The sequence below is a fragment of the Zalophus californianus genome, chromosome 8 (genome assembly GCF_009762305.2).
Source record: "Zalophus californianus isolate mZalCal1 chromosome 8, mZalCal1.pri.v2, whole genome shotgun sequence".
Classification (NCBI taxonomy): Eukaryota; Metazoa; Chordata; class Mammalia; order Carnivora; family Otariidae; genus Zalophus; species Zalophus californianus.
In genome coordinates, this window is record NC_045602.1 from 105,183,174 (window position 1) to 105,208,117 (window position 24,944).

At 42.1% G+C, this 24,944-nt stretch overlaps 1 protein-coding gene across 14 annotated transcripts in view; it reads right to left on the bottom strand.

The window, feature by feature from the left end:
• PLCB4 (phospholipase C beta 4) overlaps window positions 1-24,944 on the bottom strand; it is a 414,002-nt gene that overhangs the window by 155,901 nt on the left and 233,157 nt on the right. For all 14 annotated transcript variants that reach the window (XR_003524780.1, XM_027623038.1, XM_027623041.1 and 11 more), the window contains one exon: window positions 16,928-17,026. Coding sequence is in view for 13 of the 14 variants with exons in the window: in XM_027623045.1 (XP_027478846.1) it covers window positions 16,928-17,026 (99 nt within the window). In the remaining variant the exon portion in view is untranslated. The remainder of the gene's footprint in view (window positions 1-16,927; window positions 17,027-24,944) is intronic.

Consider the following 24,944-nt stretch of genomic DNA (forward strand, 5'->3'; position numbering starts at 1 on the left):
TAATCAGGTGCCTCAACCTCCACCATCTCCAGGTAACCTCCACCTGCTCTTTGGCTATAAACCCCCCTTTCCTCCTTGTATTCAGAGTTGAACTCAACCTCTCCCCAAGTACTGTATACCCCCCACTGTAGTAGTCTCTTGAACACAGTCTGCCCATTCATTCTTTAACAAGTGTCAGGAATAACTTTTTTTTTAACGACACCCCCCTCCAATAATTGTAAAAACAACAGGAAATGTGCTTTGCAGATGGGCTTGAAGCATGACCACAAGCTGGAAAATCCTTTTCAGTAAAGCACTTCTAATTAAACCACAATTTGTTCCAGAAAAATAAACTGCACTGAGCAAATGATCAGAAAATACGACACAGGGGGCACCTGGGTGGCTCAGTCGGTTAAGTGTCTGAGTCCTGGTTTCCACTTCGGTTATGATCTCAGGGTCGTGAGATCAAGCCCCGTTTTGGGCTCTGCACTGGGCATGGAGCCTTCTTAAGATTCTCTCTCTCCTCCCTTTGCACCTCCCCTCCACCCTGCTCACACTCACTTGCGCTCTCTTAAAAAAAATAAAAAAGAAAGAAAGAAATACAGTGACGGAGAAGACATATATCTGAAGAAGCAGGTCAGGGAAAGAATGTTTTCAGCTATTGCTACCTGGAGATGTCAGTCCAAGTTGAACAGAGTCATTGAAAGGAATCTCAACAGACATCCATGAAATTGCCCTCTAAATGTATGCATTTTCTACTTAAATAATTCAGCTTTTTAAAAAAATGCCTATCTAGACATTGGGTAGGGTATGTGCTATGGTGAGCACTGTGAATTGTGTAAGACTGTTGAATCACAGATCCGTACTTCTGAAACAAATAATGCAACATATGTTAAGAAAAAAGAAAAAGAAGAAGATAGCAGGAGGGGAAGAATGAAAGGGAGTAAGTCAGAGGGGGAGACGAACCATGAGAGACGATGGACTCTGAAAAACAAACTGAGGGTTCTAGAGGGGAGGAGGGTGGGGGATGGGTTAGCCTGGTGATGGGTATTAAAGAGGGCACATTCTGCATGGAGCACTGGGTGTTATGCACAAACAATGAATCATGGAACACTACATCAAAAACTAATGATGTAATATATGGTGATTAACATTAACAATAAAAAAATTTTTAAAAAATGCCTATCTTTACACTAACTGCATGAGAGGTCACTCCCTTCCACTTTGTCTTCTGAAATAGCTTCCATTTGGGCCTCAAAGATACAGTCCCACAGGAGCTTAGGGCCCATCCTGGCTCTATCACTTTTTATTGTCTCAAAGAAGCGCAGAAATTACTGGAACATGCACACAAGGGCTACTGCTATCACCTCGAGAATTCTGCAGTGAGCACAGAGCTGTAGAAAATTGCAGATCTGAAGATTTAGCATATGACTGTTCTACACCAAAGGCGGGCTGCTGCTTGGGGGAAGGGGAAAGGAAGCAGGGGCAGGCAGGGAGAGCCATGGGGCAAGACTAAAACCTGTGAGAAGAGAGGAGAGAGGAAGGGTCTCTGACTGCACTATGGCTCTGACAACGTCTCCACCAGGCGGATGGAATTCCCGAAGCAAGGACTGCCCACCAGCCTCATCCCGGGCAGACAGGGGCCAGCTCCAGAATCTCTGCCATGTCACTCACTGGCTAGGAACCTCATTATGAACGCTGTAAGGGTGCCAAAGCTGTGGCAGCTGGAGGCTGTCTACTGACCACACGGCTCGTGGCGGGGTCCAATGGAAGGAGAGGTCAGTGGCGTACTTCCATGACTGCCACAGGCAGATCTCTTGCTAACCCTTCTCCAGATCCCCACCCCCGAAAAGGACCTCCAGTTCCAGTTCCTTGGTACACTTAAAATTCCTTAAAAATTAGGAACCATTTAAATAACAAAAAAAATTTGAGTCCCAGATATGTAGCTAAGGAATTGCTGGATCACTGTGGGTGCTTATTAGCAACTGTTGGGTGACGAATGATTTCCCTGCTGGGAATATAGCACTAAATAAAAACAAAGGATCTGCTCTCATGGCTTATATTCTAGGGGGAATTTGGATAATGAACAAAAAATAGTATATCAGGAAATTGATAAATGTGAAGGTAAAAAAATCTAAAAGGGTACGGGTGATGTGTGATTTTTTTGGGGGGAGGGGGTGGGTGTGCTGATAAAATAGGGGGAAGAGCAGTCCAGAGAGAGAACTGCAAGTGCAAAGGCCCTGAGGCTGAAGTGTGCCCAGTGTTTGCAGGGAACATCAATGGGACAGGAGGGTGACGGGTCATGTAGAGGGATTATAGGCCATAGGAAGGAATTTGGAAATTATTTGAAATAAGCTGGAAAGCCCCTGAAGGTTTAAACCAGAAGAGAGGTATATCTAACTCACATTCTAAAAATACCCATCTTAATTATTTCTCATAATGGCTCTGTGATGTAGGTACCATCACCCGCATTTTTTCAGGCAAGGAAGCTATGGCTTAGTGCTCAGTGGGTTTAAGACTGGTTTACAGTCCCATTTCTTGAGGTGCAAGCCAAAGTTAAAGCGATTTCTGTTTAACTCCCAACCCATGCCCTTAACCAACTATGTGTATTTCAAACTCTTCAAGAAAGAGCTCTCCAGCTGAGGTTTTTACCCTAAATACCACCTAGTACAAACCCTTTCTTCGTTCGCAAATAGTACCCTGGCAGCTTGACTTTGGTGAGGATCCAAACACTAGGCTCCTTTTTGCATTTCACCAGTTAGGATCATCTGCCTTTTTAGGTACCTGGGAGAAGAGAAGCCACAGCAGGAGAGCAGTAGGGGTGCCAGCAAAACTGTCCTCAGGGGAGCTCCTGAGCAGAAAGATCATGGCGACCTCGAGACCTGGGAAACCATACTGGCTCAGCCAACACACGCATCACATGTTTCTGACAAGGTACCATTTCAGAGGTAACTGCTTACTATTTATGGCTTCAAGAGTAAGGAGTTTAAAAACATGTGTTTAGGAATCTATCCATATTAAGTATTAAAAGACGGGCTTCCCCACTGAGGATATTTTATGTCTACTTTCATTGATTGAAAGAAAATATCATGTTCCTTCCATACAGTACATTTTACCTAGTTTCCCCGCACCCACACAAAAAATTGGAGACTAAAAAAGTCCTGGTTAATATTTGTCTATCCTTAAAGACTGATCTTCATTGATTATAAGGTAGAGGTATTAGTGTTCTGAGGGGCACTTATTTGATGTGAGGGGCAAATATATGAAAAATAAATTCTTGGGGCACCTGGGTGGCTCAGTGGGTAAGTGTCTGCCTTTGGCCCAGGTCATGAAACCATGATCCCATGGGAGCAAGCCCCATGTCAGGCTCCCTGCTCAGTGGGGAATCTGCTACTCCCTCTCCCCCTCCCCTTACTCCTTCTCTCTTTCTCGCTCATTCTCTCTCAAGTAAATAAAATTGTAATAAATAAATTAAATAAATAAATAAATTTCTTTCCATCCTCATTTCCTTAAAAGAATCAAAATAAGAACTCCTGGATATAGTAATACAGTATTTATGGTCTGAAATAGATAAAGCAAATAGGTTACTAATAAAGTTAAGTAGCTTCCATTACTATGTGTATGTGTGTATACATAAATAATTTTTAAACACCTTACATATCTTCAAAGAACTGTAGGAGAAGAAAACATTTTGGGGCACCTTCAGCTCAGGTCATGATCCCAGGGTGCTGGGATCAAGCCCCACATCGGGCTCCTCACTCAATGGGGAGTCTGCTTCTCCCTCTGCCCCTCCACCTGGCTCATGCTCTCTCTCTCAAATAAATAAAATCTTAAAAAGAAAAAAGTTTTCCTTAATCCTCTCAAGGTCCCTGACTAGGTCTGAGAATTAAACTGACAAAGACAGATCAGCAACAGAAAAGCATGCAAATTTATTTACTGTAAGTTATATGTATAATAAAAAGAACCACAGGCCCCAAATGAAGTCACTTATGGTAAGGCCCTTGTCAGCAAACCAAGACTTAATACCTAAACTAACTGCAGTTTCAACCCCGAAAGTAAGGTGGCCTGTAACCAGCCAACCTGGAGTTTCAGGGTCAGCACTAAGAGGCAGCCCACTGAAAGGCCCCTTCCGTTCCCCTTAGGAAGGCAACTTTGCCTAAAACAATGCGTTCTTTGCTAATAATTCCCCTTTTTCCATTTCCTCTCTGCTTTTAAAAACCTTTCCCTTCCTGCAGCTCAACAGAGCTTCTTTCTATTTGCTGGATGGATTGCTGGGATGCTACCCAATTTGTGAATTGCTTAATAAAGCCAATTTGATCTTCACATTTACTTGGATGAATTTTGTTTTTTTAACATGTGACATGGGAGTCTGCATAAGAAAATGAACACCAGAAAAAATGGCTAAACCTGAGTATTTTTGTGTTAGGTTTGATGAAGCGTGGACAGTCATTTAGAAATAGGATAGGTCAAGGAGTACGAGGTTAAGTGTAGTAAATTGGGGGGGGTGTGTCTTAGGAAGGCCTGTTTGTTCAAATTCTTCTTGGAGTACCTTTGTCACTGGAGATATGGATGCTTCTTTCTTGTAGGTATAGGGAGGGCACCTCTCACATGTGGTGCCCTGCTTTTGGGAGTGGGGGAGGAGGAGGGATGATTCAGAATGACCTTCAAAGTCCTTTCACTTAAAATATTCAACATTCCAAGGTGCCATATTTTGAACTTCATCATTTGCAAATGGCAGCCATTTCAAGGTCCCAAGTCATAATGCAGGTAGCTGCGATTCATGTGTGTTCTCTTTGTCAATACGTCAGTTCTGGAGACAGTCTCCATCGATCACTACAGGTTGAATAGTAGGCAATTCCTTAATTGATTTAGGCTTCTCTTTCCTCTGTATAATGTGGAAAATAATCTCATTTAATCCTTAACACCATCTGAGGGTTTAAAAGAAGATGACTGATGTCAAGGGCTTAGCGTGCTGAAGAGCAAAATAAAATCTGATACGCTCAACTCCTCTGGAAAAAGGAAAGTTTCTTTTATTCAACAGTCCCCTCCCCTTTATCTGCCTTGCTTGTTTGGGGGAGATCAGCTGTAAAGAACTGAAATGTATTTAAATTTTTTTCCCCTCTAAGGAAATCCAAAACTCCCTGACTTGCTCTGTGCCTCGTGGTTCTCCAACTTAAGCTGCATCATCAGAATCACCCCGGAGGCTCTCCCTTAAAACAGGGATTGCTGGAGCTTGCCCCCAGAGTTTCTCATTCGGCAGGTCTAGGGTGGGGCCTGAGAATTTGCATTTCTAACAAGTGCTCCAGGTGCTGCTAATGCAGCTGGTCAAGAAACGTAATTGTATTACTCAAGAAGAGACTTGAAGATGATTTACTTTAACACATGCTGTATATTTCACTTGACTGTTCATTTGTTCACCCTTCAATGAACTCTATTAATTCATTGGCTAGACCACACGCATTAACAGAGCGCACTCCCAAAGAGAATGCACCAAGGGAATGCATCCTTTGGGCCTCTTCACCATCAGCCTGGAGATCCACAAGGCTGCACTCATCCACCCGAATGAAATGCCTGCCTTCGCCACTGTTCACCTGCTCACCTACAGTCACAGACACGGCTAGAAGGAACTAATACTGAGCATTTTCCTATTTACACTTCAGCTTGAATAGAAGCAACAAGGAACTAGTACCTAAGTGTCTTCTTAGCCCCTGTTTTTTAATTTTATTGGCTCATTATTTATACACTTTCCTCGTATATTGTTTTGTTGTGTTTCCACATGCTCCTCGTAAATCTATGCCACCCCAGATTTCTTTCTCTAGTTTCCTAGTGGATGCGTCTCATGTCTTCCAGGAATAAGCAGACCTTCCTGCACCCTTGAATAGCATGCATCTCAAGTCATAGACTTTTCCATGAGACTGGCTCAGATGCTATTTCATGGGTGAGATGCTTCTATTCCTCCAGGGGAATAGTTATCTTCTATCCTTGTGAAGAAATGAAGAAAAGCAAACCCAAGGAAACTTCATGGAGAGGAAAAACATAAAATTGAAAAGTGTAATAAGGAAAAACAAACCAAACTGGAGCATCTTATAGAGAAGAAAGACCAAAGTGGTTGATAGAGAAAAAGGAAAAGAAGTGGAGAATGACTAACCTAAAAATAAAATAAGACAGTTGTAAGGGCAAATGATGAGCTCCAAGTAACTACCTGAACCTGAAAGTGTCCTTACCACCCAAACTAACGTGTTATTCATTTCTGTTTAACATTATTTGTCTTCTGAGCAAGGTGTCTGCAAACTACAGCTTGTGGGTCAAATCCAGCATGCCCCCCATTTTTAAAAATAAAATTTCATCGGAACATAGCCCATTCATTCAATTATGGATTGTCTATGTTCTGTGACTGCTTCTGTGCCACAAAGTTGAGTATTTGTAACAGAGACTTTATGGCTTATCTAGCCTGATAAAGTATCTAGTCCCTTGCAGGAAAAGTATGTTGACTGCTGTCCTAAGCCTTTCACCATGGGATGACCGACTACATAAAGAGCAACTAAGAGAACTGTGATTGATCACAAAAACAGCCCAAACCTTCATGCCTCCCTGCATCCACACCCCTTGCAATGTGACTTATAGCTTCTCCCATCAAGAGGTGGAGTGTATGTCCCCACTCCTTGAGTCTGGATTGATCTTGTGATTGCTTTGGTCTAAAGAATGCAGCAGAAACACGGCTGACCTCAAGAGACAGCAAGCCTCACCTGCTGGCAGAAGGATGACAGATCAGGTGGACCGGAGAAGGTCTCACTAATAAGGCCACCTGAAATCAGCCAGCCCCAAGTCAGCCCAGCAGACACCTGAGTGAGCCCAGCTGAGCCCCACCGGATGGCTGACCCACAGAATCACAGACTATATAAATGGTTGCTATCTTAAACTTTGGGATTGGAATACAGCACTCCCAAATATGCCACTTGGGCATATGGATTATAGTGAACTGAAAATAACTGAGAATCAACAGATGCAGAAAGAGGCCCCCTCGAAGCTTCCCTTATCTGATTAAAAGCAGAAACTTTTGAGAAATGAAGGTGGCCATAAATTCCCTCTCCAGGGAGTTTTATGGGCATGAAGACAGCCGGCACCAAGGTGAGTCTGCACAAACAAACCTTATTAAAATAACCTCTATCTTCCATTAGTTTCCCTATATATATATATCTGCCTTCCCACAATTTATTGCCCCTAGAAGCCCAAATCCCCTTTCCCTTTATCTGGTCGCTTCTCCACAATTTATCATCTTTTGTTAAGATGGTATGTAAGCTTCTGAGTCTACCCATTTCTTTGGGTTTTCACTTTCCTGTGAAGCCCCTGTGCCTGTAAAAATAGTAACATCAATAAAATTTGTATGCCTTTTCTCCTGTCCATCTGGCTTTTGTCAGCTTAATTTGCTAGCCCCAGCCACTGAACCTAAGAGGGCAGAGGAAAGCTTGGCCCTGCTATGTCTTTAAGCTTTGGCGTGCTGTGTTGTAACATCACAGCAAAAGTTGATACAATTATTGACCAATCACTGATCCTTTTATACCCTTGTCTCTTCACTCTCCTAACTCATGCCTTTCTTCCCTTTCAGGCTTCAAAGCTCCTTCCAGATCTGATGTCATATCTCCTAGTGGGACTTCAAATCAGGCTCACACTTGTTCTCCTTGCTATAACTTTACCTGGTGGTCAGTCAAGCCTGACCTCTGGTTATTTCTCCTTGGGGCAACTGTCTCTTACAATTCTAATACTTTTAGACTTCTTCGTCTCCAAATCCTTGGATAGGTCTGTACTTAGCGCTCTGGAAAAACCTCTCATTTAACACACATGTTTTCATTGCTCTCATCAAGGCACACCTCCTTTTTACCAAGGGCAGCGGTTCCTTCCTGCAGCTTACACACTCAGAGGCAGAGAGTGACAGAGGGCGGGTCCGCAAACTCTGTGATTTAAAATTGCTCCTCTAACCTTACCCACAAGTAAAGGAGCAAATGTGCACCAGGGATCTATGCAGTGAAAACCTGGGATTATCCTGGGCTTCTGTTAATCAATCCCTCACTCTTAAGCTAAGGTAGAAAATCAAAGAGGGGAGAGGTTCAAGCCATTTATTGGCAGAAACATTAGAAGTCTGATTATTTATGCCAAGAGTTTGCACTGCTATCTTTTGAGTTACTGGCTGAACATTTTACTCTAGACAAGCACTGGGACACAACAAAACGGACATGGCCTCAACCATGGTAGAGCCTTTGCTCCGAAGACACATCCCATCCACACACACGGGTGACTCGTAGACTCCTACTAGGAATCTCTGGCACCGATATCCCAACGCACTTGAGGCAAGACAGATGCTCACTCAGACAGGTGAAAGGACTTGCTCGAGGTCGTAACTTGCAAATATCTGGGTCAAGGCTCAAACCAGAGTCTTTTTGCCTTCATGTCCACTTACTTTCTGGGATTTTCCAAACCATACAGACTTTTCATCAAATGCTTCAGGTTTGGATGCCAATGAGCTCTAAGCTTTGGGAATTTGAAAGCACAGGTAGTATTATCAGAACTGTTGTTTTGAAATCTGGTCTAGGGGCACCTGGCTGGCTCCGTTGGTAGAGCATGTGACTCTGGTTCTCAGGGTCTTGAGTTCAAGCCCCATGTTGGGCATGGAACCAACTTAAAAAGAATAAATAAATTAAAAAAAATTTTAAATCTGATCTAGAGGAAGGAACAGGCCTGGGTGTTTTTGCAAAAACCTGGCTGATGCTAGGTGGTGCAGTTTTGGGTTGTTTCCATGTTCAGCCCAACTGATTAAGTGCCCAGGAACCTGGCCATAACTTCCCTATCCTGTGAGGAAGAAGTCACACGGCTGAGATGACAAGAAGGGTACTTGAAGGCAGGCAGATATAGAACTGCAAAATCCTTGGACCCACGCACCTTATCATCTCTACTGAGGCACAGGGATGGTAAGAAAATTGGCTATGGAGATATAGCCAGGAGGAGGAAGGAGTAAGACTCTAGTTCACCTTCCTTAAATTAAATTCCTGGTGTTCTCTAACCATGCACTCAGATCTCCTACCCGCACTTTGCCTGTCCCCTCCTCCCAAACAACTTTCCACATAGCTACCAAAAGTTAACTGTCTCCAAAATGTCTATCAGAGCATGTCATTCTCCACTTCCCATAACAACCAGAAAGAAATCCAAGCTCCTCGTCCTGGTTCCACGCCCTTTATTCTCATACTTGAGTGTGCATCCATTTGTTCATCCTCTTGGATAGTTAGGCTTCTCAATTCCCTTTCTGCTTAGTTTATTTTTAGCTAAAACTTAGGCGATTTCTATTATAAGAAAAATGTTTCTTAGGTACTATGGAAGATAGGATGGTAAGTGCCATTCTGATTTCAGGAAGAGAAACCACCGAAGCGCATCCATAAACGTAGCCCTTCTCTGGTGTTCTCTGTGCCTGCATCAGAGCCCACCCTAGCTTCTGGTGCCAGAAATCCCCACCTCACCTTACAGTCCTTATCTTCCTTCACTTTTCTACTCTGATTCATTCCTATACCCAGCCTGTCCCCTTACTTGCCCCCATGGTGTGGACACTGTCCATGTGTAACTTCAACTCTTACCCTCTAGCGCCCTCCCCTCTGCCCCAGCTGGACAAGCCTCTCCCCCCACGCACCCCACCCCATTCCACACCCATGCTCTCGAGCAAGTGGGCTCCACCCGCATCTCAGCTACGCTTTGATCAGCTGGTTGACTATTCCGTCAAGACTCAGCCTGAAGGGGGCCTGCTCTCTTAGGCATCCCCCGTCAGCTTCTTGCACCCGACACCCCTTCCAGCCTCTCATACCACAAGGAATCCGACCGACCCACCACCTGCCTCGTCACAACCTGACACTGGGGGAAAACAGAGGGGTGAGGGTGGCAGGGCGTCTAGGCCACATGCTGAGTTTCAAAATGAGACATCTGAACTTAATTTGTTGGATAACGAAGTGATCTCAACATATTTTTGGTTTTGCTTTAAATGTCCAATTCCAGTGAGGACTGAAGTTTGAAGAAAGTGAGATTTGTGGCAAGACAAGCAATTCCTGAACTAATATCCCCCAGGCACATGTAGTAATAGGTTCCTAGGATAAAAATACCAAAATTAAACTCCACTGAACTAATTTCCCTACTTTTTCTCCACTCCCCCAGTCCAAATTTGAAATTATGTTATTTTTGGCTTTGTGATTGGCAATTTTAGGCTTTAAATAATAGATGTATGAGCCTCTATTCCATGTACCATCAACTAAACATCAGCAATATCTCCGAGAATATTAACCTTCTGGTCTTCCCTCTAATTCTCCAACCATTTCTACTTTCCAACTCTTCCCTGCACTCCTACTGTGCATGGGTAAAATTAATTTTTCATTCGGTTTTGTCACTACATTAAATGTTTTGTCCACCTTTTAGATAAGCTGAAAGACTAGGGGCACCTGGGTGGCTCAATGAGTTAAGCCTCTGCCTTCGGTTCAGGTCATGATCTCGGGGTCCTGGGATCCAGCTACACGTCAGGAATCCCTGCTCAGTGGGGAGTCTGCTTCTCCCTCTCCTTCTGCCCCTCCCCACCATATGTGCTTGCTCTCTCATGAGTGAGCATTCTCCCCCCCTTTCAAATAAATAAAATCTTTAAAAAAAAAAAGTTGAAAGACTAATAAATATTATGACGATTATTACCATCAGGGTGAATCTGTAAGCATCCTTCCCTGCAAATACAAGTAATAGGCAAAATTCTTCTCTACTCTTTGAGCCTAATATCCAGACCCTGTCGGTACAAGTCAGTTTAAATGATCCAAAATTTGGGAAGATCTAAAAAAAAAAAAAAAGGCAATATATCCTCTTGACATTCTAAGGGACCACTGTCTAAGAGGCCTACCCAAGGAGGATTTATCTCTATAGAAGAAAGTACTTTTGGTTGACCAAAACTAGTTACTATTTTTTAGGGCCCAGATTCTTTGCAGTTAGCTAGATACGTTGCAAATGTTTTGTGTCTGCAGAGATGCATGTGATTCATAGCTGGTAGAAAAGACAACCAGGAGTTACAGTTTTATTGCCCTACAGGACAACAAACCAGCTTTGTAGCAAATTTTGTCAAAAATTTGCATCAGCTTTCCTCTCTTGACTATACATATTTGACCCTTAAACAGCATGGGTCCACTTAGATGTGGAGGGTTTTGTTTCCGTTGTTGTTGTTGTTGTTTTGATACATGCAGTACAGTACTGTAGATGGATTTTCCTTAGGCTTTTCCTAATAAGATTTTCTTTTCCGTAGCTTACTGGATTATAAGAATACAGTAGATAATATATATAACATACAAAATATGTGTTACTCAAACGTTTTGGTTATCAGTAAGGCTTCTGGTCAACAGTGGGCTATTAGCGGCTAAGTTTTGGGGGGGGGTCAAAAGTGATACGTGGATTTTTCACTGCGTGGAGGTCAGGGCCCCGCCCCCTGAGTTGTTCAAAGGTCAACTGTCCAACTCTCTCCCTCCAAAGCTCTTAGTACTAGCTTTACCATCCTGCCAGTGTCCTCACGGAGGGGTTAAATAAATCTTGAAGCCAAAATACTTTCTATGAGGGTTGTGTTTTCAGTTGTTTTTTTTTTTTTTTTTTTTGAAAATTATATTTAGAAAATTCTTCACTTCGCTGATGAACAGCCTGGGGTGTGTAGGCTGTCCGGGCCTTTCAGAGCTTCGCTGCACGGCCCTCCGTTCGATTTCAGAGCTGCCCTGGAAAGAGGCAACATCAGCCTGTCCCACTCAGCCCTACTTTAGGCTGGTCCTGATCCTGCACTTTGATATTCCACTGGGTCTGGTGATGGCATTAATTGTTTCCCTTGTCCTGGCACCAGCTGGAAGCACCTAAGGATTCCACCCAAGTGTGTCTTGGGGGAGGGGGTTGGGGGTAGAGGGTAGAAGGGGCTAGGAGAAAGACCAAGGCTTTGCCAGAATAGGGGGCTCTACCCAGGCGGCTTGCCTCAGTTACAATAAAGTCCCATGGGTGACAACAAGGGGTGGCCCCCACCTGGGGATCTGGGACGTGGGAAGGACCGGGGCCGGAGGTGAGTCATCTACACAATAATACTTGAATCTCTGCTCTGGCTGCCACCAAGAAGAAATGGCTGAAGCAAACTGTAGATTCCCACCAACTGAGAACGCTGTGTGTTGAGAAATCTGGTTGTAGAGCGCCTGGATGGCTCAGTTGGTTGAGCGACTGCCTTTGGCTCAGGTCATGATCCCGGACTCCCCGGGATTGAGTCCTGCATTGGGCTCCCTGCTCGGCGGGGAGTCTGCTTCTCCCTCTGACCCTCTTCCCTCTCGTGCTCTCTCTCATTCTCTCTCTCTCAAATAAATAAATAAAATCTTTAAAAAAAAAAAAAAAGAGAAATCTGGTTGTAGTTTGAGCTTGCTGTCGAGAACGGTGCTGCCCAGTAAGATAGGCACTGGCCACGTGGAGCTAGATAAATTTAAATTAAAATTAATTAGAGTGAAAAACCCAGTTCCCTCAAGCCCACCAGGCACATTTCAAGCGCCGGCCGGCCACATGTGATTAATGGGCAGCACAGATACAGACCATCTTCATTAGGCAGAGCTCCACTGGTGACCACTTATCTGAGAGGATTATACAAGCTTATGCAAAAGCAAAGGTCTCAGGAAAGTCTGGCTCCCTTTTTACTTCAAACACTCGCTTCCAAAATACTCAGGATGAAGAGGGACTAAAATTTTCTGTTTTGCTTGAGAGAAAGGAAAAAAAATTTTTTTTTTTTTTTTTTTTTTTTAACTTGGAGAAGAGACATGTGGAAAAGGGGACATGGGTAATAGGTAAATCGGAAAAGGACGCTGAGGGGCAGATTACAAAAAGAAGAGAAGAAGAGAAGCCGGCACGTGCATCTCAGTGTGAGAGAGGGAGAAAGAAGACAATGAGAGCCACTCCCTGGCCAGCCTGGCAAAGGAAATTTGTTCAGCACCATCTCGGATGTTTAATTTTGAAGTGAGTCCTCTTGTGTGCTCCAATCCTCCTCTGCTACCACCAAATCTTACGTGAATGTCTATTTCATACAACAGTCTTGTTCTGGGGATTTGATGATATATACAAAGGACTCAGAGAGCGAAACAAACCAGAGCAGGGAACAGTCCTGGGAACGGAGAGGTTAAGAAGGCACTGAGGATGTGAGTCATCACCAAGAGAGTGTCAGCAGGTAGGAATTCTAGGAAAGACCGGGGAAGGCCCAGTGTAGCCAGGGCATAAGATCTTCAGCCTTTTAATGTTTTCAAAAGAAAGTCAGGAGACTGAGCTGGAGACATTTGGGTTGCAAGTGTTTTAAAAAAGTACTGCTATTTTTCGCCTCTGCAATAGAAAAATCTCTGCTTTAAAGACTGAATAACAAGCATCCCTTAGGAAACGAAGTACATTTTGCATTTAAGTAACTTATAAATCAAGTAGAGTTAGGTAAAAAGCAGACTTGCAAGTGGCATGGGAATATAATCAGGGGCTACAATGCAAGCTGCTATGTTAAAGTCTCTAAAAATGAGGCCTACCTCAAAAGCAATACAGAAATAATAAAATAATGCTTACACGCAGTTGCACTGATTACAGTTATTGGCAAAATAACATATACTTTTAAAATAATGACTAGTAGGGGCACCTGGGTGGCTCAGTCAGTTGAGCATCTGCCTTCCACTCAGGTCATGATCTCAGGGTCCAGGGATCGAGACCCACATCGGGCTCCCTGCTCAGCAGGGAGTCTGCTTCTCCCTCTCCCTGGGGCCCCTCCCCTGGCTTGTGCACTCTCTCTCTCTCTCTCTCAAACTCTGTTTAAGATAAACAAAATCTTAAAAAAAAAAAATAGCGACTAGTAAACACTTTTCTGACCTGTGCATGCTCACCCATAGCCTGACACCCTTCCTTGCCTTCTTTAAACACGTATGTGGAACATAATTTAATATTTGGCTGATCCCTAAGGCCCTCATGATAATGTTGTCACATGGTGCTGAAGGCATTTATGCTCCTTTGTAAGTGGTCCCTTTGCTATGACACTTTTGGGATGCTCAGGCTGTGTTTTCTCAAATTTCTGTCCCCCCCCCGCTTGCCATCAGCTGTCATTTCCCACTGCTGTTCACACACACCGTAGAAACAAACCTTTTCTGCTTGCATTTTGTTGCCTTTAATATTTTAGCAGCCATGGCTCCAAAGAACTGAATCTTACGGGACTGGGAAACGGTAATAACAGTGGCCACGGTCCAGTTTCTAATACTGTGACTTTCTTGTTTGATATGTTGTTATGAAGAGAGACATCTACTTTATTAAGTGAAAACTTGTTTTGCTTAAATCCTGATATCACTTAAAGTTGAAAGCTGAGCTGGGTTGTAGTCAATCCTTGTTCAAGATTTTGACCTCTACCTCATTTTCAGAGGAACCTGGGTGAAAAGCAATTGCCCTTAGAAGCCCACGCAAATCAGTGTTTTCTAAATATGAGCGAGTTGTGATGATTAATAGCTAAAGAAACTCATCCTGAGAAATAAAAATAATAACCTCTTGTTCATCAAATCACAGTTCACTTGATAAAGCATAAAAACAGTACTTTTTTCCTCTAATGTGTTTCTGCTTATATGACAGTAGTCAAGATACTCAGCCAGTGATTATATTTAATCTCTTCAAAATGACCTTCTCTGAATCATTAGGAGCCATGTAGTATTTATTTTTAAGTAATCCTGTAGATTTCCGGAGCTTGGGATGCTGCCTGAGGAAACTGCCAAACTTTAGGACACTCTAGTAGATCCAGGAAATGATGTCCCACCAGCTCATGACCAAGGGTCAGTGGTCACTACCTTAGTGACTCTAGTACCCAACCTGGACCTGGCTTACCTGGGAAAAACACTTGTAAGTGCTTCTAAGCCAGTCCTTGGCCTTCTGGGTAAAGTGGATAAAATCAGCCAACTGCAATAACTTACTTTGTATTAAACTTGAACTATATCAAATTGTTGATATTGGTCATTTTTTATTTAAAAGATGAAAACTGTCACACGATTTACCCTAATATTTTGAATCTATTGAGGTTCAGATCCCCATACAGATCTTGAAGATTATCAAGTACTCGCACCATTTCACTTATCAAGAAAAGGAACAAGCAATAGAACCAGACCAAGTTGGAAACATTTCTACCTAAAATACTCTGTAATCTACCTCTACAGTGAGTTTGGCAGTTTCAGACATCCTGCTAGTCCCCAGAGAAAGATACGTAAAAGATGGTCTTTGATCTCAAGAAACTCAGAATACAGTAGAAGACACAAAAACAATAAATAAAATGCGAATGCAGTGTAGTATGTGCAAGGGTTGGTGAGTGGTGGCACAAAGAGGTTATCAATTCTTATTGAATGGTTCAAGGATGGTTATCAAAGAGGTAGAGATTTCTCATCTGGGCTTTGAAGGATGAGTAGGAGTTCATCAGTCAAATTAGGAGGAACAAGTGCATTTTAGGAAAAGAGAGCAGCATGCACAAAGCATGTAACAGAATAGTATCTTGGGGGAACTGCCAGGGAATTTTTTTGGCTAAAGCAGAGAGTGTGTGTAGGAAACTGGTGGGAAATGAGGTTGCACTATTAGGCAGGAGCCAAATCAAGGAAGGCCTTGTATTTCACTTTATCCCACAATACGGAGTCATGGAATCCTTTGAAATAGAGAAAAGCAAGTCCTGATTTAGATTTTCAAAAGATTACAATCACAACTTGGGAAGAGAGAAAAAAAGAACAAACAAAAAAAGATTGAAAGAAAACTGCCAAAGAATTAATAGTGGTTGCCTCCAGCAGGCGAAATATTTTCTGAGTCTTCTCATAGCAGAGCGAGCCTAGCTGTTCCTTCAGGGAAGGAGCCAAGCTTGTCCTATAAACAGCTGTCACTTCAATATTTTAATTCAGTACAAGGAATAGTGACCACACTGGGGCCCATCCTTTGCCTTTCTCAATTTTATTTACTTACAAAGCAATTACAGTATAAATCTAGAGGGTATTAGGATACACATTTTGGAAAAACCAAGTCGACAAGTACTGAGTCACGTCAGCCCACAGACCTCATGAAAAGGCCCGACAATCCAAACCTCTGAGTGGGCCACCACCATCAGCCACCACATACATTCCAGTGATTTCGAGGGGAACCGATTCTGACTGGAGATGGAAGTCTTAGCAAGTTGTACATTTCACTTTGCCTCAGCGTCTCCTCACCCTCCCTTGCCCAATCCACTTCAAACTCAAATATAATCCAAGAAATACGATACATTTACAATGCTGATGAGGCTTCAACTCACTGACCTAAACTTTCCCAATAGATTGGTGGCCCCAAGCCCCTGCTCTATCGAAAGTCTGGAGCCAACAGCGCCTTGCAAAGGGCACAAATAATAAATGATAGAAAGCCCGGCCATGCAAAGCTTTCACCCAACTGTTCTGTACGAATGAAACCAGCAAAGCAAACAACTAGCACAAAGTCCAATCACTATTCCATTTATAACAAATACAAAGTTTTATGTAGAAAGCCTGCCAAAAGCACTTCGTTAGGCAAAAACTGTTACTACATGAAACCCATCTGTAAAACCACGGTAATAATAGCAACAACCTTATAAGGTTGTTGTGAAGAATTAAACAAATAATACACACAAGTGCTTAGAAAACTGTCTGGCACTCAGTGAGCACTCAATAATTTATAGCATCATTATCATGATTATATCTGGCACACGGTGAGCGCTCAATAAATTACAGTATCATTATCATTATTATATCTCATAACTTGCCTCTTTCCAACTATTCCAACTTATAAATCTCAAAGATGTTCTTACTTATGTCAAAGACTATTTACTCAATACTGTAATTAAAATGAAATAATTATAAGAATGTTTTGAGAGAAAAGATTAGTAACACTTCTTTACCTCTTCATATCTGTCAAAAATGGCTCCTTCTTGCAAAAAGGAAGGAACTTCCTTCTGCCAGTTAAATTCATAAGGTTTGGCCATGATTACACTCAAGACCTAAAAAACGAAAAAGAACATCTCATTAGTGTGCAAAATTCAAAAACAAGCAAAGACCAAAAGTTAATCGCTTTATATTTATGCGTTTGCAAAAGCTCTTCTTCAGATGCGTAGAATAAGCCCATGAATTGTCTCTTTCTTCTTCTTTCCTTCATCCGATTCTAACTTTCCTTCCCCTTGTCTCTAAACCTAGGGAAACACAGTTGGCCCTTGAACAACACGGGTTTGACACGGGTCCACTTATAGGGGGATTTTTTTTTTTTTTAAATAAATATAGGACAGTACTTAAATGTATTTTCTCTTAGGATTTTCTTAACATTTTCTTTTCTCAAGCTCACTTTATTGTAGAAATACAGTAATATACTACATATAATGTACAAAATATGTGTAACCAACTGTTTTATGTTATTGGTAAGGCTTCTGGTCCCCAACAGTAAGCTATTAGTAGTTAAGTTCTGGTGGAGTCGAAAGTTATATGTGAATTTTTGATCACGTGGAAAGTTAGAGCTCCTATAACTCCCGCATTGTTCAAGGGTCAACTGTAATATCCACAGCGAGGTGATCAACCAGAGGTGATCATTTGGGAAGCTTCCCCTCCCCTCTTTGAATAATATAAGATAATAAGATATATATTTTAATCTGATGGCAACAGAAAAAGGAATCCACAAACCTGACCCTCTTTACAGGAGAGGCCTGCTGCAAAGGGTGGGTGGTTCTACAAGCCTACACTGTGAGCCTAAAGGTGGATGCATAGGCAGTGGAGTCCACTGATTGTTGGGTTGCAGAATCAAATAGAAGTAACTGGAATTTTTTTATTGCTCTTGGTTCTCTCAAAAGCTCTCTCACCCCTTCCTCACATGGGCCCCTCAGGGAACTGCAAAAGGTCTGCTTTCTAGCATGGGCAGCATATGACACTGAAAGAGAGCATGGGCATTCTTCAGAGTGGCTGCCTGCACTTAGGAAGAAGTCAGCACTCCTTCTACCCACACTTCTTAGCATTACGCACCATGGTGTACCTGTAGTAGTTGCAAGCAGGACATTTTCAATGAAAAGGTCAGCATCCAACAAAGAATTACCAAGTATTTAAGTGATGCCAAGAACATGGAAGATGGACACCAAACCCAGTAAGTAGAACTGACACCTGAGAAAACAGAGTTAACAGGACCGATAGAACCTGACTTTGGGGGCACCTGGGTGGCTCAGTTGTTAAGTGTCTGCCTTCGGCTCAGGTCATGATCCCAGGGTCCTGGGATCGAGTCCCACATCGGGCTGCCTGCTCTGTGGGAAGCCTGCTTCTCCCTCTCCCACTCCCACTGCTTGTGTTCCTGCTCTCACTATGTCTCTTTCTGTCAAATAAATAAATAAAATTTTAAAAAACAAACAAAAAAAGAACCTGACTTTGGCTTATGTGTGGCTAATAAGTGTGGGAGGAAACAGTGCATTCAGTTCCAAAAATATAATTAACTAGAAATTTAAAAGTGATTGTTGAAATCAAACTCTTAACAGGTAAGCTGAATTATAAACAGAACTCAGCTGAAGGGCTGAGCCAAGGGATTCTCAGAGAAATGCAACACAAAAAGAAAGCACAATGGAAAAATTTAGAGAGGTGGGAAACAGAAGCCGAGGGTTCAACGATGACCCAACAGAACAGCTTCTTCTATTAGAAGGCAAGAAAACAGAGCCAGTGGAAGGACTAATCAAAGCAACGGTGGAAGAACACTTCTGAAATCTGGATATTTGCATATTCAGATTTGAGTCCTCAGCATGAATATCTGAGTCCTCATTTGAAAAAAATACACTAATGCAAGCAGTATAAATGGGGAGAGGGGAGATACACACACCTAAACATACCTTCGGGGGACACTGAGACAAAAGATATTAAGGGAAGTTAAAAATTCCTCAGAGATGCACAGAAAGAAGACAATTCAGAGGTGAATGACAAGCAGACAGAAATCAGGCATACTGTCCGCAATACTGCAACCTCAAAAGTCTGAGGGGCAATAATTTTGGACTTGAAATTGTGTCCGATCAACTAATAGCTTAATGTTTAGGAGAAAATAGAGGTATTTATGGACTTGCAAGTTATAAGAAAGATTTAATGACCTACTCTGAAAGATTTAAGGTGTTACATGCTCTGTCATGAAGAAAAATGTAGAAAAGGGATAGAGGAAGTAATGCGGACACAGTGAGAGAAGAAAGAAGAAAAAAAAGTCTGCTCTTAAGTTTTACTTACTATACAAAAAAAAAAAAAAGACAAAGAAATTATAATAATCTTGCTCCTAATTTGCTGATTATATCAATACAGAGGTTGTGGCAACTGACGTGGTGAGAGGAAAGGTAGTACGGACCAAAGGGATGTCAATCATTTTGGGAGTGGAATATCGGTATTTGAGACTCTAGACACTGGCAGAAAAATAGAAGTTTAAGGGGCATCTGGGTGGCTCAGTTGGTTAAGCGACTGCCTTCGACTCAGGTCATGATCCTGGGGTCCTGGGATCGAGCCTCGCATCTGGGCTTCCTGCTCAGTGGGGAGCCTGCTTCTCCCTCTACCCCTACCCCCCTGCTTGTGATCTCTCTCTCACGCGCTCTAATAAATAAATAAAATGTTAAAAAAATAGAAGTTTAAGAATTTAAGAATTTTCCTATAGGAAATTAAAAATGGAAAGTAAAACCTGCACACTGTTAGAGGGGGAAAACAGAACAAAGAAACATGAGTCCCCTTTAAAAAGAAAACAGATGAGGGGAGCGAGGGGAAAAAAGAACACACTATAAATGGAAAACACCAAATAAAATGACAACATATCCCTAGCTATAATACATACGAATTGGCTAAATTCACTTATAAAAAGAAAAGACAGAGGCTTTGACATTAGGTAACATTATAGTTGTTTACCAGAAATATTTATAAAAAAATGATACAGGAAGTTCAAAAATGAAGGGATGAAAAACAACAACAACAACGTAATAGACACATGCTAGGAAGAAAAGCGAACAGGGGTCCACAGTAATGGAGCAGACAAAACAGATGCAGGGAAAACAGCGAGAGACAGTGACAAATCATATTAGGAAAAGGGATGATCACAATTATTTAGCAGTCATTAATATTAAAGCATGTGAGCACACAGCATCAGAACATATACTGAAAAACTGGTAAATTACAAAGAAATCTGGCAAAGTCACAAACATATTAGGAGACAATGAATGATTCTCAGAAATGAAATGAGACAAAAATGTAAGGATATTGAGGATGTGAATATCACACTGACTAGTTTAATCAAAACAGTTTAGATGACTTAAACACATTACTGAATTTAGACATGCCCCTGCCTCTTTCTTTACATATATACATATATAAAATATATACATATATAATATTGAATCCTGAGTATAATAGATAATATATTATTATGTTTTCTTCACTCCCTCTTTGTATTCCGGGTACCCCATACACACATATAATAATCTCAGAATCTAATCATAATTGGGACATAGAGAAAAGCCTCAGCATTTTTCAAAAGGCAGAAATTAAGATGGCCATGCTCATTGGCCCCAACTAGGCCAACTTACAAATTAATGAGAGCACATAAAATCTATATGCATACAAGTTCAATATAAACATACACAGACTTCTAAATAATTCTTCAGTAAAGCAAAATAGTCAAAGCAAAAATTATAAGTTTCTTAGAAATGAAAGGTGGGAGCACTGTGCATCAAAACCTAGGTATGTAATATATAGCCAAAAATTGTTTAAAAATGATCAGTAAAAGTTAATTGCTTTCTAAATATTTACATGAGATAAGCATTTGGCAAGTGCTGGGGAGAGAGAAGGATGGGGAAGGAGAAGGAAGATGTATAAACTCACAATGTGCATGATGACAAGGAGGTATAATTACACACAGAAGAAAAACACAGGACAGAATACTATGTTTAATTTTAACCAAAATATCTAAACACCTAAATAAAGTGGATGGGTTTTTCAAAGTTAAAATAAATTTGACTCAAAAAAAAAAAAAAAAGAGAATACTTAAATTGAACAGTGACTTTGGAAGAAATTGAAAAAAAATAATAAAAGGGGGAGCCTGGGTGGCTCAGTTGTTAAGCATCTGCCTTCGGCTCAGGTCATGATCCCAGGGTCCTGGGATCGAGCCCCGCATTGGGCTCCCTGCTCGGCTGGAAGCCTGCTTCTCCCTCTCCCACTCCCCCTGCTTGTGTTCCTGCTCTCACTGTGTCTCTCTCTGTCAAATAAATAAAAATCTTAAAAAATAATAATAATAAAAGATTAGACCCAACATAGGTTTATAGGTGAGTTCTAACAAATTTTCAAAGAAAAGGCAAATCCTACACACCTAACATTTTTCCAGGACATAAGAAAAAATAAGTTACTACCTGACTTATTCCACAAGTCCCATCATTGGGTCCTGACAAGGACACCATAAGGTAGGTGAACAAAACACCAACCAATGTCAGAGTTCAATTCTCACAGAGAAAAAATTCTAGCTAAAATATGAGCAAATCTATACCAGAAAGTTGCTAAAAGAAGATGAACTCAACCTAAATGTGAAAGGTCTCTAACACATACTATTAAATAAAAATAGGAAGCCACAGAATGATATATGAACAGTGTGATACCATTTACCTACATACACAGCTACAGAATAAGAGCAATGTAATACCACCTATGTAAACACACAGACATGAGAAAAACCTATATATTTCTTTAGGTACATAAATGTGTATATAAATTATTAAAACATTTGGAAATTTATGGGGCACATGGGTGGCTCAGTTGGTTATTAAGCATCAGACTCTGGGTTTTTGCTCAGGTCATGATCTCAGGGTTGTGATATTGAGTCCAGTGTTGGGCTCCATACTGCTGAGCATGGAGCCTGCTTGGGATTCTCTCTCTCTCCCTCTGCCCCTCCCCCCACTCACATTCTCTCACACTTGTGCCCCCCCCCGCCAAAAAAAGGAGTTTATAACCCTATCTACTTCTGGGGAAGAAATAAAGATTGAGGCTGAAAATCAAGGTATCTTAATGTTATCTTTGTGATGCACATTTTTATTATAGGAATGTATTCTTGCATGTATGTGCTGTGAGGAATTCTTAACCTCAGGAAACAACTGAAGGTTGCTGGAGTGGTGGGGGGTGGGAGGGATGGGGTGGCTGGGTGATAGACATTGGGGAGGGTATGTGCTATGGTGAGCGCTGTGAATTGTGCAAGACTGTTGAATCAGACACCTGTACCCCTGAAACAAATAATACATTATATGTTAAAAAAAAAAAAAAAAGAAGAAGATAGCAGGAGGGGAAGAATGAAGGGGGGGAATCGGAGGGGGAGACGAACCATGAGAGACGATGGACTCTGAGAAACAAACTGCGGGTTCTAGAGGGGAGGGGGGTGGGGGGACGGGTTAGCCTGGTGATGGGTATTAAAGAGGGCACGTTCTGCATGGAGCACTGGGTGTTATGCGCAAACAATGAATCATGGACCACTACATCCAAAACTAATGCTGTAATGTATGGTGATTAACATAATAAAAAAAAGGATGCAAATTTCAAAGAGAAAAAAAAAGTTTAAATCCTACAGATAAGCAGATGTGTTATTCTTTAGTCCCAATTTAAAACAGCAGAAGAATGTATTAAGTCATGTTTCAGGGCAGCTTCCTCACAACGGCAACCATTGCTGTTTGAAGGAGGAACTACTCCATTACTCACTACTGACCAGGCTAAAGGCAGGTGAAAGCAGGAAGGGCGTCCTAACCAGCCCGGCTGAGGTTCATCAGCACCAAGGCTTCCCATGGAAAGCCAAGATGAGCCAGGCGGCAGAGAGTTTGAGAAGGGAGAGGTGTTTCATCCCAGTCCACATGTCTGTATCCCCAATCCTGACTGTCGTTGGGTCTCTCTTCCTAATTCTCTCCATTCCTATCAGTTCGTCTTTCTCTGTGTCTTTCCAGGTCTTTTTCTTGGTGTCTATACTGGAGAGACAGACACCTACACACAGCCCGTTCACCCAAGGTGGGTTAGAAGCGAGCTTCTGGTACAATGCTGTGCATTCACGCTTTCTATGCCATAAAACAGATCTGCAGAGCAAAACAGACCTGTCAGGCTCTCATGGATGTGTTATTCAGTGATCTGTAATGAGAATAACCAACTACAGAGAGCAAAGTGATAGCAGTGAAGACAGATGAGAGAGCTAAACGGTGGCCTCCCCGGTTGTCCAGACTTCAGAAATCAGTGGGCAAAACACCTCTCCTTCGTGGAACTTTGTGTTCTATGATTTTTCACTCCTCAACCACCCCTTTTAATATTTCCCTTTGATTTTATTTTAAAGAAAACAGCAATGACAGGCTTCTGATATGAAATGTTTATATCAAAAATGAAAAGAAAGCTTCTATCGACTTGCATCATCTTTCACTGGTTTAACTGGTTCTCCCAGGATCTTTTCAGCAAAAGGACACAACACGGTCCCCAGTACACAATGTTTCTTAGATTTCACTATTATCTTTACCACTAAAATATTCATCTCTACCTTGGGTACAAATTTCATCACAGTGGTCTCATTATGGGAAGAACTTAGGTGGGGGCTAATGGAAAGAGGGTACTCTTGACCTCAATCTCTAAAGAGATCTGCAGTGGAGATGGTAGCTCATTTCACGGCTTACTTTTTCAGAGCTTTGGGGTTCTGAACAATATAAGTGGCATTTTCACAAAATGACACCGGAGTATCCTGAATCTCCTCAACTTTGAATCGGTGTGTGGGGGCTGTTCTTTGCATTGCCCCAGAAATACGTTCTTGGGTCCAGCATCAGGAGCAGCGGTGGCTTAGTTTATGTAGATGGTATAACTATGACCTACAGACTCAAAAACGTCAGCCCAGCCTTCACAGCAGTTTGATCCAGGTAATTGATTTTAAAATGGTAACAAATGAAGGACCATGTCGTAGTCCAACTGACTCCAGAGAAAATTAAAGAGACCGTTCCTTATTTTAAAAAAGGCAGAGAGGGCGGTAATGGCCACTCTATGACTATGTCATTTTTGCAATCATCTCAAAGCTCCACCTACCAGCTGTTTAAAAGAAAAAAAAAAAATGCTTTCCCTGTGCCATGCCAAAGCCTCCTCTTCTCAAATTCTCTGGTTGGCCTTCTAAGGCCTCACTTACACAGGATACTTCAAGGTTCAATTGCCTCCCCCACTTCCCTAGAGCACCACCTCTCCCTATAGAGCCCACAGGAAAGGGTCCTCCTCCTCCTCGAGGGACACAGGAAGTGAAGGAGAATTTACACAAAGAATGGATATGTAACTTGGCACCTTTTCCAGAGTAAACACTGGAGTGAGCAGCTACTGGAAGGATGCCAGTGGGCTTTTAAATAGTCTCATTGTTTCTCAATTCTTATGCAACTGGAACAGATTAGCTATTGCACTGGCTGCAGAGGAAAAGCTCCCTGGACTGCAGAGCTTGGCAGAGAGGGGACAAGACAGGAGGGGAGCCCTAGAAGGCCTTGCTTCATAACAAGTGGCAAAAAGCTCCTTCTAAAGAAGATGATGAGAAACTGAAAGTGTTAGTAAAGGTCAACAGGGGAGCTCAGGCAGGCTACTGGGGACCAATTACCAAATTTTCAAGTAAGACATGCACATTATGCATGACGATGGCCTTCCATTCATTCATCCGCTCAGGTGAGGAGAACTGGGGAAGAACAGTTCTTTATTTGTTGGCCACTCTGCCCTGCATCTTTAAATCTGCTGTCTTGTCTCCCTGGCTGGACCTATTCTCAAGACCTACAGACTTACAAGACCACCTATCCTAGATATGCTGGATCAATTCTGAAGTCAACTCTGCCCATCCCACACCACCTCCCCAGACAGTTGGGTCAAAACTTTGGGGAAGAATTTTTTGATTCTGGACACATGCCTCATGTT